The 20,022-nt window shown below is 36.5% G+C and overlaps 1 protein-coding gene across 1 annotated transcript; it reads left to right on the top strand.

The window, feature by feature from the left end:
• Nucleotides 1-1,103: 1,103 nt before the first annotated feature.
• On the top strand, nucleotides 1,104-16,697 carry LOC140170695 (ileal sodium/bile acid cotransporter-like). The gene is made up of 4 exons (XM_072193935.1): nucleotides 1,104-1,151; nucleotides 4,209-4,402; nucleotides 6,755-6,959; nucleotides 16,242-16,697. Exons 1-4 carry the CDS (start codon nucleotides 1,104-1,106, stop codon nucleotides 16,695-16,697), a joined length of 903 nt encoding a protein of 300 aa, XP_072050036.1.
• Nucleotides 16,698-20,022: the final 3,325 nt, after the last annotated feature.

Genomic DNA, 20,022 nt, shown 5'->3' with positions numbered 1-20,022 from the left:
CAATTCCCAAAACCCACCAAATAATAGATAATAGATATTTCTGAAACTTTGAATATTGATGGGCTTACTCCTGATTCCCTGGGGTTTTTTTTTACTTTAATGGGTGTAACTGACTCACCTCACCTAGGCTGTTTCATCCTCTGTAGTATGAAGCACTCTTGAAGAATCCTTCATTTCTGTCTGTCTTGCGCATCCCTTGCTCAAGTGGTGCCTCTATATGCTTTTTAAGTCATTTCGCCATCTTCGTCTTTGCCTTCCTCTTCTTACTTCCCTGTTCTTGGTTGCCACTCGTTGACTCTTTTTGTCCATCTGTTGTCGTTTTTTCTTGCCACATGTCCTGCCCATCTCCAATCCTTTCCATGATGTCTTTGACTTCAGTTTTAGCTGACTATGATATCGTAAATAGTGTTATAACTTTCACTTCAAATGCATGTACCATACGTGATGCTATAAAATAATCTGTTCTTCTAAGCATGTGTATTTGCTCTCATACATTATTTATTCCATAAAAAGTAGCAGAATGGTTGACTGCAGATCCGTCGGATAACGCTTTTTCAATGGGAATTGAACTTTGTTGCTTGGATGATGTCACAATGAGGTTAATTAGGGTTAGCGTTAGGGGTTAGTTAGGGTTAGGGTTAGGGTTAGGGTTAGGGTTAGGGAGCGTGTTTCGAAGGATCTGCAGTCGACCGGCCTTGTAGTTACTGCAACCTATGTTTTATAAACTTATTTTGTATCCGTTGCTTGACTATACTTCCATGTTTGGTAAACATGGTAAATGTCAATAAAATCACAGATACAGGATCTGTGATAAAATGAATTATTGATTAATATAAGGTCAAATTATGTTTGGTTTTCATTCGTGCCTCGTCAATCTGCATAGTGACTTGATTCGATTTGAACAATTTTTGGGAGTACAGCAAAATTATACACTACATGCACTCTTGAAAAGAAAGTTCAGCTTGGAGACGTTATTCATAACCGAATTAGCCACGACCATAAATATGAACACCATGAATGACACCGATGAAAACCCACCGCACTATATCGATGAACTAATACTCGCTAATAGAATACTAATCTCTTTTCTTTTGGTGTTTATCATGGTATCAATGGGTTGCGTAATTAGTATAAAGGATGTCAAAACTACGGTAAGTACTGGAGCCACATACATATTGCTTTCTAATTTTTAGGCGATGTATTTATTTATCTTAAAGGAGGAAAATATTTTAGCATGAGAGGAAAAAACATACTTGCTCTCGTTTAAAACTGTGATATTATGGGTCGGGAAAATGATTTTATTTGGTTTTTGTAACCCAAAATGTGCCAAAAGAAGGCTATCAAACCATCTATTATTTTCAGTTTAATGGTTCTTTCAAATGACAATATCTGGCTCCCATGTCAAGTTGAATTGCAAATACCAGCAAGTTTATATTCAATAACCACTGATAACATGAATAGTAGTGGGGAATGTGTGTGTCAGACTTGTATATTATAGTACCCGTACCCGTACTCGCGCCCTATTTTGGCTTTGGACCCGTACCCGTACTCAAGGATATCCGTACCCGTACTCATGGCCTGGGACGCGTACTAATGGTATTAGGGACCCGTACCCGTACTTATCATGCTCATGTCCCGTATCCATAGGTACCCGATCTCTCTTTCAAAACGATATGGGGCCAGACTCCTCCGTATAATGTTGCTGCTGTAACGCAGTAAAAAAAAAAAGAACGGTATTTTTCATGTGTATACTTTATGGCGATGTATTTATTTATCTTAAAGGAGGAAAATATTTTAGCATGAGAGGAAAAAACATACTTGCTCTCGTTTAAAACTGTGATATTATGGGTCGGGAAAATGATTTTATTTGTTTTTTGTAACCCAAAATGTGCCAAAAGAAGGCTATCAAACCATCTATTATTTTCAGTATAATGGTTCTTTCAAATGACAATATCTGGCTCCCATGTCAAGTTGAATTGCAAATACCAGCAAGTTTATATTCAATAACCACTGATAACATGAATAGTAGTGGGGAATGTGTGTGTCAGACTTGTATATTATAGTACGAAAACGATATGGGGCCAGACTCCTCCGTATAATGTTGCTGCTGTAACACAGTAAAAAAAAAGAACGGTATTTTTCAGGTGTATACTTTATGGGGTAAAAAATTGCGATTACACGTCATGTGTGGCAAAGTGTTATTGGCATGTCGAGAGCAGATAAGGATTTTGGGCAGACATTTTGAAATTTGTCCATTACCCGGGGAACATATATCGGACATTCACCCTTTAAAATGACAAAACTACACAGCAAGCACATTGAAATGAGATATAGATATCTCCAGGGTAAATAAATTAAACTTTGATCTTTGGATTGATATCAAATAGAGAGATTACATATTTATTTGTTGAATATTTCTATGATTGTTTGAATTCCAATCAATCTTACTAGAATAATACTTGTAACAGCCCTGTGAAAGAAAACGCAGATTTAGGGCAGTTTTGAAAAACAAAACGCGGATCCGCGATTGGGGTATCAAAAAACTCGTTTTATATGTTTTACTGGAAGAAGTGGTGTTTTTAAGGACGATCCTCGCTAATGGGGTAGCTTTTTAAAATGACCTATATAGCGGTCATTAGTGATGACATATTTATCACGTTATTCGGCACAAAGGAGTGGTTTCCGAGCGATTTTACAAACCAGTTTTAATATAAAATAAAAAAAAACCTTTAAAAGGGTCAACCAGCGTCAAGAGGGTTATCTTTGAATTGCTGGAAACTGTGACGATTCAATTTTTTTGGGGGGGGGATTGACTTATTAAATGAGGTATACAAACCAAAACCAAAACAGCGCCACCTACGTCACCTACCAACAGGAGGCAACAGACGTCTAAGGTCAAAGCTGGTCATTCAATTTGAGAAAGTGCTGTGTTACAGCACCAAACGTCATTGAGGTATGTCAACATCACCTATTTTATACTGGATTTGTTTTAGAACTACGTAAACAAAATTATTTTAGGGGTGTTTAAGTCCACTTTTTGCCAAAATAGTTGCACACGCGAGCTAGCGCACTTTCTTTTCGAAAAAAACCTACTATTTGGAAGTCCCACACCCCAAAAAAACCTGAATATAAACCTCTTATGATGTCGTTAAATTGATCCTGAAATCTTTAAGGAATCAGATAGCAACATTTGCACAGTATTTTTGTGGGACCTGAGAGCACATCAGACAAATCAATTTGCATTCTGAATACGAGGAATGTCCTTTTTTAAATTGGTGACATAATAAAAAAAAAATCTTTTCATATTTAACAGTCCTCGAAGCAAATCTAATGATGTACTAAGTGTATGTATCTGGGAGAAAACGCCGACGATCACTTGACACTTTTGACCTTTCGTATTAATTGATGATACACATTTTTTCCCAAAACCCTTATATTTTCAGGTCTTTTGGGGAAAAAACTTTTATACGAAAGGTCAAAATTTTCAAATGGTCGTCGGCTTTTCCTCCCAGCTTTTTCCTCCCAGCTACATATTTTAATAATTTACCATAAAATTTGTACCGCGTATTATATCGCGTATTAAAAAAATTTGATATCAGAAGGACATTCTTCGTATACAGAATCCAATTCGATATTTCTAGTTCTGATGTGCTCTCATGTCCCGCAAAAACTTTTTAATAATGATAATTTGGGGTGGACTTGAACAAAATCTAATCAATTTTGAAATTTGACCCCTGTGTGACTTTGTTAAGATATAGGCCTACCTCTTTTTGCAAGCCTTATCACACAAAAGATACACGACCGTTGAAAACCATAAACCTTGCAACTGAACTTCTATATCCTTTCTAATTCTCAAAGCGTTAAAACCAGGGCAATACTTACGGAGAGTGTATGTACTTCATCAGAGTGACTGATGTCTCATCCTATCTGATGCTGATAGCGTTTTTCATTAGAAAATCAATTTGAATTCCAAATAGACAACGTGTCGTTATTAAATTTCCTCTTAGCGACATGTCACCACGATATGGATCTGTTGTACCAAAACGATATGGAACTGTTGTGCCGTACCGCCAGCAGTGAGGCTGACGGAACGTCAATGACTCTGATACAAACCAATACATACGAAACTGTCAAAAATGATTTGTAAAATGGAAATTCATTATTTACCAAAATGTGATTCACGTTTACTATGAATATCTTTATTGCAGTGTCGTCGTCCAGTGGGAGTTATCATTGGTTTTATATCTCAGTTTCTTGTGATGCCTTTGCTCACATTTAGTTTGGCTCATGCGTTACAAATTAAAGCCGAGTTTGCGATTGGTATGTTGATCGTTGGGTGCTCACCAGGAGGGACAGTTTCAAACTTATACACCTATTGGACCAATGGAGACATATGCCTCAGGTAAATAAAAATTCCGTTTAATAAAATTTTAAAAATTACAAATTTGACTAAAACTTTTTGACTTTCTCCGCTTGGAAAATCGATTTAATGCTGAATTGGCTGATGCAATGACTGATTTTGGGAGATTCGCAGCGAGTGATATTTAGTGCCTATGGCTAGTGGAAAATTGCTCACTAGAAATCGAGTTTGGGCGAGCGGTGGCGAGCGAAAGCGATCGCTCGCCTCGGCCGTAATGCAGTCTGTTTAATATACTGTTGAGATCCACATGTGGTGCAAGTTATGTATTGTATGTGGAGTAAACTAGTTTGTATGTTAGAGATATTGACTTGCTTCTATTGAACGGAGTTGAACATTCAGCCACGTTTGCGGCATACTACATCACATGCAGGACCTCTATAGTTATGTGTGTGTCAGGTGGCGCTATGTAGCGCTGCTGTGGTCTTCACAAGAATACGCCATCTCACTCGATCTGATTTCAAGTGCGTTGTACCTTGCATTCCTTGGTTAGAAACCAGCTTCAGATCATTAGTCCAAGATGTTGGTGGACTTCCCCTTCCTCGTCGGCCTTCCATAGCTCATTGCACAATTTGTTTTTCTACACCTCCATGTTTCCTGACAGTATGGCCCCCGTTTTCTTCAGCTTTCTCTCCATTATGCCATTTCTGATAATTAGACTTGTACCAATCTTGTCAAGGATCCAGGAATTTGTTCTCCTGTCTTTCCACGTCACTTGCAGAAGCCTCCTGAAACTCCACATCTCAAAAGCATCAACTCTTTTCCTGTCATTCTTGGTCATAGCCCAATAATCACATCAGTAAGTAGCAATGGAAAACACAGTTGCACGAAGTAGGCGTACCTTGAGGTCAATGGATAGGCCTCGACTTTTCCATATGCTTGACATGCCTTGCACAGTTGTCATTGCAATAGTCAGTCTTCTCTTAATTTCAGTTGTGCTGTCACCGATGTTGTTAATCATTGAACCCAGGTATTCAAATTGCTTCACTTCCTCAATCTGCTATCCTGTCCATCTATCACAACCTCATCACTGTCAACAACCATTATTTTTGTCGTCTTTGTGTTCAGGAGAAGGCTTTTTTCTTCGCTGGCCTCTTTGATGCGCTTCAAAAGATCAATCAGCTTTACTCTGCAGCTACAAAAAGTGGTATCATCGGCGTATCTACCAAGTCAAGTTATCTACCGCTAAGCTTCACTCCACCTTCAAACCCCTCCAAATCTGTTCTCATAGTGTCTTCAGAGTAGATTTGGTGATAGTACACAGCCTTGTCGTAAGCCTCTACCAATCTTGAACCAATCTGTGTCCCCACTACTTCTTCTGACCGCAGATTCTCGGTCTGCATATAAGCGCTTGATCAGGTCCACAAGATGACTTGGGAAACCCATCCTTTTCATAGTTTCCCACTTCTGACATGTCTGAGGATGGCTAAGCTTTACTGTAATCTATGAAGCATATGTAAAAAGGAAATCTATGTTCTATGCATTTCTCTATCACATTCCTGATATTAACAATTTGATCCTTAGTCCCCCTTCCTTCATTAAATCCTGCCTGCTCGTCAGATATTTCTTGCTCCATTTTGTTCCTCATTCTCTTGATGATGATCTTCAGAAGCATTTTACTTGCATGACAAATTATGCTGATGGTCCGGTGATTGGCGCACTCTTTCAAAGTTCTTTTATAGATACTGCCCTCCCTGCCCTGCACCAGTCTCTTGGCCATTTCATTTCTAGATGATACAACATAGACTCCACATTAGGCCTATCCCTTCTTTCCCAGTTAGTTGCCTTTAACAACTCACAAGCTACATTATCAATGCCAGGTGACTTAGCATTTTTCATTTATTCCATTGCAAGCTCAATGTAATTTTGGAGTGATGTTCTCTTCCTAAGCATGATGTAACCAATCTCCTGGGCTCCAGGTCCGTAGTAACCGTGGATGATGTTCAAAAAACGTGTTCCCAATGACTAGGTTAAATTAGCTTCATAAAATGTCTCCAGTTTGTCTCCACGTTCATTTCTGATCCCAAGTCCACGTTGGCCTATACACCGAGTTTTCTCCTTCATTTTTCTAATCTTAGCATACCAATCTCCAGTACGATGAGTAAGTCTCTTCTAGGTATGATATCCACAGCTCCTTGTACCATATCATAGAAATCTGTCATCGCACTCTCTGATGCATCTGATGTTGGTGCATAAACTTGTATGATATAGTACAGATAGTATAGTTACTTCCGTATAAATGTTCCGGCAATATATTGCATTTTATTTGTATAGCCACCATTCTACGTAGTTTAGTACGGTATACATTAATTCATTCCAATCCATTTCAAATTACAGTGTTGTAATGACAACTGCCTCTGTCATCTTAGCTTTTGGAATGATGCCCCTGAATTTATTCATCTATAGCCGATCTTGGACCGATGAGGCTTCAGTCATCCCATACACAGATATCGTTATAACTTTGGTCTGCATTCTCGTACCAGTTGCAGTGGGGATGCTCATACGTTATAAGCTGAGCCGATGGGCACCGATCGTTGAGAAGGTATGCTAACCGTTCCTCAAGAACAAACTTGATGATGCTGGGCTTGCTTCTGTCATAGTCCTTCCATGCTTCTATTAATTGCATAAACAATGTTTCGCAAAGAATACAAGTAATACAAGTATAAAAGATATTTTATTATTAATCAGTACTACAGTTGATTGCTTTTGATAACACGGTACTAGACAACGAAAGGAAGTAAACGAGGTGACAATAACAATTGCTTTTCAAGAGGTACATTACGTAGTAGATAAAGGGTGAGAAACAGACCATTACCATAGATAATCGGTGTCTTGTTGAGGTATGGTGAGCATGTTAGTCGCTCGGAAGGCGAGACCCCGAAGGGGTCGAGCCTTCCGAGCGACTAACATGCGAACCATACCTCAACAAGACACCGATTATCTATGGTGATGGTCTGTTTTGAACCGTTCATGATGCAGTCATGTCTACAGTAGAATTCATCTCGACCTTTGCAGGACTTAACCCCATTAAAAGCTATTAAACCAAGATAACACTCATTGAAACAGCTCAACTGATTAAATCGGATCTTCTCTGGTTGTGCACAAGTGTCTGTTTTCATGTGCGATATCGCAATAAAGCTGGTATTCATAGCTTCAGTTGGGTAACCGATTATAAAGGAAACGAAAGGAAACAATGGTATGTGTACCTTTGTTCACGAAATGAGACAATGGCGTGCTTTTTGTAAACCAGCATTCTTGAAAATGAGCAACATAATGATTGTTGACTTAACACGGTTTGGAAATAATTTCTTCATATTTTTGGTGTTATCTGTCGTTTACATGTCCTTCCTAAAACACAAAAGTACGACCCTCTCCAAACACCTAAATTAGCTAAAATTTAGGACATGTTACAAAACTATATTGTCTAGAATTTTAGAGTACTTTTAATATTGGCCGGTTATTTTTCACACAGCGACGTTAACTAGGCAATGTACTATTACCTTTAACATTAACTAAAACACCAAAGTACGAATATTTCCAAACATCTAAATTAGCTAAAAATTTAGGACATGTTAAAAAACTATATTTTCTAGAACTTTAGAAGAGTACTTTTAATATTGGCCGGTTATTTTTCACACAGCGACGTTAACTAGTCATATCCCCATACTTTTAACGTAGGGCTATTTGTAGAGGTCACGCGTCAATGGGAAAGAGCACTGTGTATTGTGTATAGGAAAACGGACAGTAACTACAGTATGTTATCTTACATATACGGCGAGCAAAAATAAACGAATTAGTTGTAAAAGTGTATTCTTTTTCCAAAAAACAAAATGGAAAAAACTGATGTATTATTTTGTAAAAGTTGTGGGTTTTTCCCAAAATAAAAACACCTCGAGATAGTGTAATATTCTTCCCATGTGTCCTGCGTGCGAGTCTATTTAATGACAAATGCAAGTGATTTAATCAAATCAATACAGAATTGATCTCAATTGACAATTGTATTTGAAGTGGTTTGGTAGGTTATTCACTTGCTTTAATCCGCTGGAGTTTATTCACCCCGTGACCATTGTTATTCAAATGATTAATGAATAATGCAAATTATATGGACTACAATCTGTTTCAACACCATGAAATTTATATCTTAGAAAAATGTGAGTATTACATTACATTTCAAAATGTGATATTTGAAAGACCTAGTAACGTTGTGTCCAATGGTGCTCCCCATTATGGGTAGGTCACAGTAAGGCTTTGCACCCCCAGCCTCTTGACTTGTAATGAGTACCGCAGGTTAGTTTGCGAAGCTCCCCTGGTCGGGTAGTATCACGGGGGTTCTTGCCTAGCAGCTAATTTGCATGGACCGTTGAGCGTTTTTGGGTTGGGCAAGGATAAAGGCCGATTCCCTTCTAAAAACCAATGGCAAGTTTATATACATGTACTGAGTTTACATTCAACGAAACGGTTACTTTTTATTTATGAATATTTACTTCGTTATGCTAATTAAAATTTAATTACTGTTCTACGGACTGCAGGAGCCCTCTATAATTTTCTCTTGCCATGTAACATTTGCATTTAAATCGAGCTGTAAATGCATTTTTTCCAAATAATAGTAACCAACTCAGATTCTACATGTATGTTGTGATCCTTTCCATAGTGTTTCTAGAATGTCCATGGTATTCCTTTTGTTTAGCTCGCTGCCCGAGACCGTTATCTTGAGCTATTGTGTTGATAACGGTCTCTGGGCAGCTTGCTACCTCCATTACTCTAGGTAATGGTCGAGGCAACGAACCTCAAACAAAAGGAATACAATGGATAATCTGTGAATAGAAAAGGGCTAGAAGTATATTTAAGGATACGATACATGATGAGACTCGAACCAGCGATTCTAAACTTCCTTCGATTACGCGTCTAGCGCTTTACCGCTCGTCCACCGTGGCAGTTGAGCGGATGGAGTGTAATGATAAAAGATAAATCTCATAATGCCATCTTTAGCCTTTTGTTTACTAAAAAAAGACGCGTTTTGTAAAGATAGATTAGCCGTTTTATGTATAAATAGTCCGAACGTTTGGGAAAGGTTTCAAACAAATAATAAAGACACTGATGTGATGATGAAATTGCGTAAGTCGGGAATTATCTGCGTCGCAATGTTTTGTTTTGGTTTTAGGAATTTGACCTTAAAATTTACGACTTCATGAAAAAAAAAGATATTTCAACACTATATGTCCTCATTCTTTCTCTAGAATGTTTTGTACATGTATGTAAAATAGCTTCAACAATGGTTCGCTGCATAATGGTAAAAATAGCCTTGACCTAAAAAAGGGCGAGAGGTACCATATTTACGGATTCAGGCTAAATTTAAAATTGATATAAAACGTTTGTTTTTGATCGATTACAAAAATTAATTTTTGTCGTATAAAGAAATTGTATCTGGCGTGAATTACACTATAGTTTTTATTCCTAGGGCTCTTTGACTTCTTCAAATAATTTTTTTAATGATAGAGTGAATCCCCTGGCCCTCTATAATTACGCACAAAAGATCGAGTCCCCTTAAAGTAATTTAACCAGTGACGTACATGTAGTAGACTGGTTCTATATTTTAAATTATGTGCTTATCAAGCGGCCATTTCGCGTAAAAGCTGGCAACTGCACTTGTTTGGTAAATCGGGTATGCTGAATTCAAATATTTTGTCTGCCAAGCTATATTGAAACCCCGTGACCCTAAAAAAGACCCCAACCCCCTAATATGATCATACAGGGGGCAAACATTAAACATGCTACAAATTTACTAAAAAACATGTCAAATTATTCGTCTGGGTCTAAGGATCACACACATGTAACATTTGCGCGTACGACAAAGTTATAAAGCTCAACAGGTCCATGGTCAATTGTGCATGTTATACAAAGGAGAACAATTAAAGTTGCTCCGATTTTCGTAAAAATGGATGCAAGTTCAAAGGATTCGAGAAAAGAATAGTTTTTACTATCTGCCCTGTCATATAGTAACCCTAAAAACGACCCCAACCCCGTGACACTAAAAAAGACCCACAACCCCCTACATCATTATCATCATACAGGGGGCAAAAATTAAACATGCTCCAAATGATCACAAAAATGTAACATCTTTGTGCGTAGGACAAATACTTACAAAGTTATGAGGCTCAACAGGTCCAAGGTCAATTTGCATGTTATACAAAGGTGACAAATTAAAGCTGCTCCGATTTTGGTAAAAATGGACGCAAGTTCAAGGGATTCAGGAACAGAATAGTTTTTTTACGATCTGCCATGACATGTTCAGAGTTGTAGAATTAAAAGAGTTAAAACTCTTTGCTGTGTAACATGCTAACTAGAGCTAGGCCACAACCTTTACAAAAAATGGAGAAACTTTCACTTTTGACCCATACACAACAAGCAAATCGACCTGTGGCATTTTGTGTCCCATTCTTAACGATGCACTAATTCATTTTGGGGATCCGTAGGGCCGGATACATAACAAGTCCGACCGTGTGAACACGACTTTACAGGGGGCGAGTGATCAGTATGATATGGTTCAATGCATAGTTACCGCGTGAACGTTATAGTGCAGGGCGATATTGTCAAAAATTGTATTTATCTATTGCTATAGTAGTTAATCCGATGATAACGTCATTTTTACAGCGAATAATCCCAATTAACTCAGTCGTGCGTGAATGGATTTTGATGATGTATGCACCAATTGAAATAAATCTTTAAAAGGTTTTAATTTTACTACCAGCATTTTAAGTTAAGACCTCCAATCCACAGGGCCTATTTTATTGAGACACCCGGCCCCTGTATGGTAATGAAGTTAGTAACTTGAATAACTTATGCGCACATCTCCCTAAAGTCGTGTTCACACGGTCGGACATAAGTCACTTATTACCGGTAATAAATCACTATTACCGGTAATAAGTCACTTATGTCCGACCGTGTGAATACGACTGGAATCTCATATCTGGCACATGGTAATTCTCTCTTAATCACACTGCATGTAGAAAGGTACATGTAATGGGTTCATGTGTGAGGTAGGTTGGGGTTAGTAGATCTACTTAGGGGTGAGTTAGGGTATGTTGGGAGGGTTGGTTAGGGGTAGAGTGGACCAGGTGGGTAAAGGTCATTTTGGGGTTATCTGGGGTCAAATCACTATACATTATCGCAGGTTTATGACATTTGTTGGAAACAACCGTTGAAGCAAGGCAAAAATGTTGAGGTCATTTGGGTTCATCTGTGGTCATATCACTATAATATCGTTGCATGTTAATGAAATTTAAGGTCATCTGGGGTCAAATCACTATAGCTTGTTGCATGTTTATAACATTTGGTCTTAACGACCACCGAAGCAAGGCAAAAATGATAAGGTCATCCGGGGTCATTCAAGGTCAAATTGCCATAGATTGTTACGGTTCGATGATATTTGGTAGTGACACAGAGAATGTGAAGGTCATTTTGGGGTCATCCGGGGTCAAATCACCATAGGTTGTTGCAGGTTTATGAAATTTGGTGTGAACAACCACTGAAGCAAGACAAAAAGTCAAGGGCATTTTGGGGTCATTCGAGTTCATCCGTGGTCCAGGCACAATAAATTGTTGTATGTTCATGGAATTTGGTAGGAACGATCACCAAAGCATGTCACCTTAAGTGACTCAAAGAATGTCAAGATCATTTTGGGGTCATCCGTGGTCAAATCACCATCAGGTTTATGAAATTTAGGGTGAACAACTACTGAAGCAAAATAAAAAGGTCAAGGTCATTTTGGTATCATTCGAGTTCATCCGTAGTCAAGTCACGACAGATTGTTTCATGTTCATGAAAAGGCATATTGATGTCATCCGGGGTCCCGGGGTCAAATCACTATAGATTGTCGCAGGTTTATGAAATTTGGTGGGAACGACCACGACCACTGTGGCAAGACAAAATAGTCAATTTTTGGGTCATCACATCCAGGGTTAAATCACTACATAGATTGTTCCATGTTCATGAACATTTGCACCAAAAATGGTCAAAAAACGCTGATTTTTCCAAAAAAAATCATAAAAAAGCCCGATTTTGGCTCAAATTTCAAATATTTTTGGTGAAATTGGTCAAAATTTAAAAAAAATGAAAAAAAGGGTCCTAGATATTTTGATCTGGTTTTTAAAAATTAATAAAAAAAAAAATTGGCCCAAGAATTTTTTTGTTAGGATGCACGAAAAAGAAGTGGGCCAAAAACCGCTATTTTTGGGATTTGGGGCCAAAAATGGCATTTTGGCCCAAATTTGACCTCACAGATGAACTTATCAAGTCTTTGCCATTCTAAATATGTATACTTTTATATACTTTAGACCAACAATTTAGAAGTTATGAGGCCCGTAAGTTTCCATAATTCCAGGGTTCAGACCAACCTTAACAATGTCTTGATAGTGTTTTAGTTCATAGGAACCATCAAACATGATTTAATAGAATATTGCTGCATGAAAATGTGGAATGATTTTACTTAAAATAATAATATAAAACTGGTTGCTATGTCTATTTGAATTTGGCAACTTTATTATTCTCAAAATTTTTATACCCAAAATGCCATAATGATCAGTTCAAAATATTCCGTGTAGTTTTCCGTGTGTGTTTATTTTTATTAAAAGAATTAATAGGAATTTGCTAATTTTCAGACGCTGTTACCCCACGAACCCATCCGTGGTCCTCATCCTGCGACGAGATACAAAATCTAACTTTATATTTCTATAAAGCATTTAGTCTAATCTTTCGAACTAATGTTAAATGACAGCCACTTAGAAAAGAGCTCGAAGAATAGACACAATCTTACCTGTACACCTGGATCTTTCTTAAAATTTGTAATAACCAAAATATTTCTTTGTAGATATAGGTAATAAAATTCTATTTTACGTTCAAAGTCTTCTCTGATTTCTAGTGTATATGGGTCACACGTAAAATATTGAAAGGTATTAAAGAAAGTGAAATTTTATGGCGTACAACAGGTGAAAAAGGCTTAAATTCGTGGGTAACATGCATATGCGCATTTAACACTTTATTTGGTCTAGCAAGAAAAGTTATTTTGCAATCCGATGGCACTTCCACCTGATGATTCACTAGATATGATTTTCTCATTTGATAATAGTGCTCAACTATATAATAATAAATAGGAGGTATCAAGAAGTAAAAGATGCTAATACAAGTTTATGATATTTTTACAAAAATTTATTATGGCTCACATTGTTTCGAGGAGGTTTTTACACCTCCTCTCATCAGGGAGTGATCAATAACAAATTTCTCAAAATAAAGTTCATTCCTGTGACCGTATATATTCCTTTATTATATATATATATATGGTCGAATCCAACGAAAAGTGTACACGGCATGTTCAGGGCCATAACTTAAAAGTATTAATCAATTGGCATTCGTTTTTATATTGTGTTTATTCGCCTTGATCATACGCTTCGCGCCATATATAATAAGACCCCCTTCTGTGAAAAACTTAGACACAGTGACCCCAAAACATGCTATTTTTACCCATTTTTTCAAAATATTTCTTAAGGTATTTTTAAAAACATCTAAATCAGTTATGAAAAGAAGTCATTGGATTGAATCTAAATTGATTTCCTGAAAGGTGTGTATTCAAAGATTGCCTGTTCAATTTTTCACATATTTGTACATAATTATGAATTTTTGTGATAATTTTTTGAGTGGTATTTTTTACATTACCTACGAATACAATTTTTCATAGCACTAGATATATCTTTACAAAATGGAAATCACTAATAAATGCGCAATTGATACAAGCTTTGATATGTCCAATACTGAAATGCATTGCATTCGGACATCTTTGTTATTGTGTTTAGCTGCCAGAAATTCTAAATGGCACAAAGGTAGGTTTGGTAAAAAATATGCATTACCTCCGAATACATGTTAAAAGCTGTGTCATTTCCACAAAGTGAGAGAATAGTAAACAATAGTTAAGCAATAGGTGCAGGGTAATACACTCTTTATTTCTACCAAGTTTCAATAACCTGCGTTTAAATATTTCTGAGATGTCAACAATAAAAGCAAGTATTCGTAGGTAAATTTCGGTAACCGAATGTTACCTACGAATACACTTTGACATCATGACTGTATTGTGAAACACCGCCATTCATGCCAATGCCCATATTGGTACATAACGAAGGCCTGTATGTTTGCTATCAAATCATATGTCAATGAAAGTTGCGAATTCACATACATGCCCACCATGCAAAACTGAATACGGCTTAATTGGTGAAAAATATGTACTGAAATAGACGACGGTCTGCTCATTTGAAAGAAAAATCAGATTCAAAGAAGATTAGAAGGGATAAATACTTGGATTTGTCAACTGTCATGTGTGCTTCATTTTAAATGTTTACCGACCTTCTGGTTTCTTAGTAATTTGTGTCCAAATTGATTTATTCGAAGGTAACTTTTGACGTTTTCGCTAAGGTTACCTACGAATACCATGGAAAAACGACTGTTCTCATTGTCTCATGATCTAGACAACACATTGATGGACCCTGGTATAAAGCTAATTGTAGTTGCCCTCAAACGAAAGGCCACAAGACGTAACTGACTCAAAGATGGACTTCACAAGTCTGCAATAACGGTTTTAAGCGATTTGTGTGCAATTAAGCAAATTAAAGTCACTTTAGTGCCTTTGTTTTTTACTTCAATCCTCTTTCAACCGTTGTGAACCGACATTATTAATACATGATACGGTCTAAAGTATCAATAAACGCACATAAAGAAAATAATACATTCAAAGTGCTTTATAAAATGAAGTTTTGATTGCGATATCCACCAAAAGTCTAATTCTTACCTACAAATACTGAAATGTTACTTACGAATACAGCATAATACATGACATGTGTAATGAAGTGTCCCTACCAATGGAAATTAATTGTCAAAAACTTTAAGCGGTACCCCAGGACACTATTATTACCCATATACGGATTCATTCAACAATTATTTATTATGTAAAATTGCTGATTAACTACTTGTATATCAAAATGAAGTGGTCAAAATCTTGCTAAAGCATCAAAAAATTTTGATCTAAGGTAATAGCATTTATTCATTTGGACGTACCATCTGAAAGGGATCTAAAAACTACCATTTAATAAATTCATTACCATAATAGCAAAATTTAAACCTATAAACTCAATATAGATATTGTTAAATCGCTGATGTTACCTACGAATACCCAGGTTTCTTCACCTTTTCATTGTATAAAGCGTTAGGTGTATGCGTATAATTCCTAATATTCTTGAAAACATATATCATACTCGTTCTTATACAATGTGTAAATTGATTCATACTCATTTGATAAATAAAATACAGAAACTGACCTAAACTTCATTTTCAAAAATAAACTAGCATAAATTGACTAAGATCATATTGATCGCGTTATAAAAATAAAAACAAATATTTTCTGGTTGAGTTAGCATTTTCCTGACACCCTGTGGTCTACATTACACGAAAAAAAGCGTTAATGGGAATATTCCATTTGTTTTAGGTTGATTAGTATTGCGATAGTGAAAGCATCCTAGTGGTATTCGTAGGTAACATTGGGTTTTGATATCACATTTACTATCACACGTCCTGGATTTATTTTTCAAGATTAGTAATGGCACTTTTGGTTCCTATAAGGCCAATATGTCATCAATCAATGGGCAAAAGGAACAAATTGTGGAGACATTTTTATTTCGGACTTTTATTTTTAGCCCGTGGACACTTTTGGTTGGATTCGACCATATATATATTCCTTTATTTTACAAATATCAGATTTTGTTTTATGATCATTTTGTTTTCTCAGATTAATAGTATCATGGCACTTATCGGGATTCCCGTATCAATAACTTTGAATGGACTTATCAATCCTGGAATGTTCACATCCGGCTGGAAGGTTTGGTTCGCTTCAGTTACGCTGCCTTTCATGGGATTTAGCATTGGTTACGGTATGGCTCTTCTTCTTAAGCAGTCACACTCCAAATGCCGGGCCATTGCTTTCGAGACAGGATGTCAAAATGTTGCACTAACTCTGACGTTGATTTTGATGACATTTGCAGATCATCCTGATTTTGCCGATTTGATGACATTTCCATCATTGTTTGGTATTTTCATGATGATTGATCCGTTGATTCTTGTGGCAATTTGGCGAGTGTGGACGAAATATCATACAAACAAAAATCCGTCTAATAACTGCAACGAATTTGTAAATGACATGTATGAAAAGGATATGGAAACTGTGGTACCAGCAGCAACAGATTAAAGAAAACATAGTGTTAGCATTTACCCGTATAAGTAATTTCAATTCAAATCATACCTTTGCGTAGATGAATATTCACTATTTATCTCGCCTGAACTTATTCAGAAAGAGGCTATGTAACTACTTCAGTATGCGTATGCCCAGCAAACGCCTAACGTTTTACAGAAAATATTTAAATGTCGGGTTATAAGTGTATGAAAGCTTTTCATAACATTTATTAACATTTTTGAATAATTCGCAAAAATGTTTGCCCAAAATATTTTATAATAACTCATTCATGATCTTTATATAGACCGATATTTAAATGTAATTAAAACGTTTGATAAACATTTAAGAACATTTTTGTGTATATAAGTATGCATATGCTAATTACTTGCAATATCCTTAACTCTAAATGCAATCATCAATCCACGGATCATCAGGTTAGAAGGTTTGGCTCGCTTCAATCACTCTGCCTTTCCTTAGATTTAACAATGGCGATTGTCGCTGGCGTATTACCTGCATGCCTATACATGATTAGAATACTGATTTTGGGTGTTCACCAGAAGGGACCGTCTTCAACTTATTCATTTACTGGACCGATGGAGACGTATGACCTAGGTAAAAAATTGTATCCACTTTCGAACGATGGAGAACTGAATGTTTTATATATATGATGTTGATCAGCTTCACGCCAGATCGGGTAATCAAGCAATGACGGCGGAACTTCTATAGTCCGACGGTTCATTAGTCCGACGGTTCTTTAGTCCGAAGGTTCTTTAATCCGACGGTTTTTTATTACAAATGTTTTTTTTTATTCCGACGCTTCTTTATTTCGACGGCTCCGAATTTCAAAACAGGTTCTCTATCCGAATATGAAAATAGGCTTTATATATAGATATTCCGAATTTTACAAATATGTTCTCTAGTCCGAAATTGCAAAACACGTGTTCGTACTAAAGAGTCTTCGGATTAAGTAAGTATCAGACTAAAGAACCTTCCGATTAAAGAAAAGAACCTTCGGGTTATAGAAGCGTCAGATTATAGAAGCTTATAGAGCAGTCCCCACACGTATGAAGTCATACAGAAGAAAGCCAAGCGCAGCAAGTTTGACCAGAACGCACAATGCCAGACACGCTTCAGTTAAAAGCTCTGTAATCACATTTTGTTGTTGTGACATGATGCTTCCATCAACGTCAAAGGCGCAGGCTTAGCTTTCAAATGCCGTTTGTTCCCTTCAATTTGCTTGTTTTAATCTCGAGATATGTTTAGTTAACAACGAGGGGTAAAGTCACAATAATTAATAATAATTAAACTTAGCTGTTGTTTTTATTACTCTATAAACTTCGGTTTTCTCCATGAACTAAGTTTATCGCTTGAAAAATTCTGTTCATCGACGATCGAAACCAAGTTTTTAGAATAACTGGGCATTACTTTCCATTATGCGTCTTTTACAATATCTGCCTTTAATATAATATTGTTGTGACGATAATTTATTTGCATAATTGAATATTGATTATTGTATTATTTAAGCCATGATACCCGTTCATCAAGTGAACGTTGTATTGTCCCGTACATCAATTGATTGCCATGGAGCGAGCTATTGTCTGTGCTTTGATAAATGAATTACTTCTGGTCGGCTCTCAAACCAGTACAGACGTTTCCAGACTTTCTCCTGATGCATGATTAGTTTAGATTGGTCCACATGATGGCGATTATATTGTCATCATGTCTTGCACGTGAATTATATTCAATTATAGTACTTATCATGATGCAATGTAACTCTGATAAGACTTTATATTAATACATTATATTATTTTGATCCGTTTGTCTGATGATGTAAATTCATAATACATTCTTAAACTTATTTCTGTTTCATTTGGTTCATTTGGTGTTAATCATTTCCTTTCCGTTCATTTTCCCACATCCCTTGAGACTCCAAATCCGGTACCTTCGCTCGATTTTTCCATTGGCTAATTCCCAAATTTTAGCGTCATAAGAATATTGTTTGTATTTTGTTTTAAATATTATGTCCACTTTGTAAAAAACTACAATATTATATACATGAGATGCGGTTGATTTATTTAGGGAATTTGTTTAATTGATTGTTGTTGTTTTTGAAGTGCGTATCTTGATTTATAAATATTTATGATAAAATGAGTTGCAGCTAAGTAGACGATATAGTAAAATTAGGCTTTCAGAAACAGTTTTCGGTGAATCAAAATTAATTTTATTGGTCATTGGGAAGCCAATAATTTACAACTCATCTCATTCGTCCCCGATCAATGTCTCAACGCTAAAAGCTAGTCAAAACACAACCATTGGCCAATAACTTATTAGCTCATCCCATTGGTCGTCGGTCAATCGCTCATCGCTAGCGGCCAATAATTTGAATCTCATCCTTGGTCAGCGATCAAGGCAATAATGTCATGGATCAATAATTTTAACGATTGCGTAATTAAAATTACGCATCTCTATGGTCTATCTCGTCTCAATTTGCTGCAGATTCGAATCGCGCGCGCTAACCTAATCCCGCGTGGCGTAAACACAAGCGTAGGAGGGCGATTTGATCGTATGCTGACGACGCAACCACACAATCGCACTGATTCGAATCTGTAACAGCAAACTCCAACATTACTCTCAACTTACACACAATACAAGAGCAATTTTACATCAATAATGTAAAATCGTCGCACTAAAGTGTATGTGTACATGTATTATTTGCTTAAGGTTAAATACCACTAATTATGTATTACACGGGTTTCAATGGGAAAATGGCTAATTTCGGGTGGAATTTTCTCATATTCAGAAGTCTCACAGTTAAATGCCACTAATATCAGGTGAAACTATATGATTTAGATGCCAAATGATCAAAAACTCAACATAGGTTGACCTGAGACTTTTATTGTTTTAACGCACTGAATCGTAAACACCTTAAAATGGCAGTGCGCCCTCGAAGCTGAAAGTTACAATAATGGTAGAGATAATATTTACTAAAAATAGAAGCCGTGCGTATGAACTTTGGTACTATTCCAACAAAAATGTCATACAATGAGAGAAAATAAGTACGTTTTATATAATGTGCTCTTAGGGCCAACAAAAATACTGTGCAAACGCTGCTATCTGATTCATTAATGTTTTATGGGCATTGATATGTTTATAACTTATTATGTGAATGTTTTACTAACGTTCTACAAGGTCATTTCAATTTGGACAGGATTCTAACTTATGGAGGCATAGATTTGGAACACTTGTAATAGAGAAGTATAAAACCTGAAAATTTAATTCCAATTCCAATCCCATTCTCGGTTCGCACGTACTCACAGAAAGTGTACTTTTTGAGGTACAC

This window comes from Amphiura filiformis, chromosome 15 (genome assembly GCF_039555335.1).
Source record: "Amphiura filiformis chromosome 15, Afil_fr2py, whole genome shotgun sequence".
Lineage (NCBI taxonomy): Eukaryota > Metazoa > Echinodermata > Ophiuroidea > Amphilepidida > Amphiuridae > Amphiura > Amphiura filiformis.
This window is presented reverse-complemented; position numbering and strand designations above follow the sequence as displayed.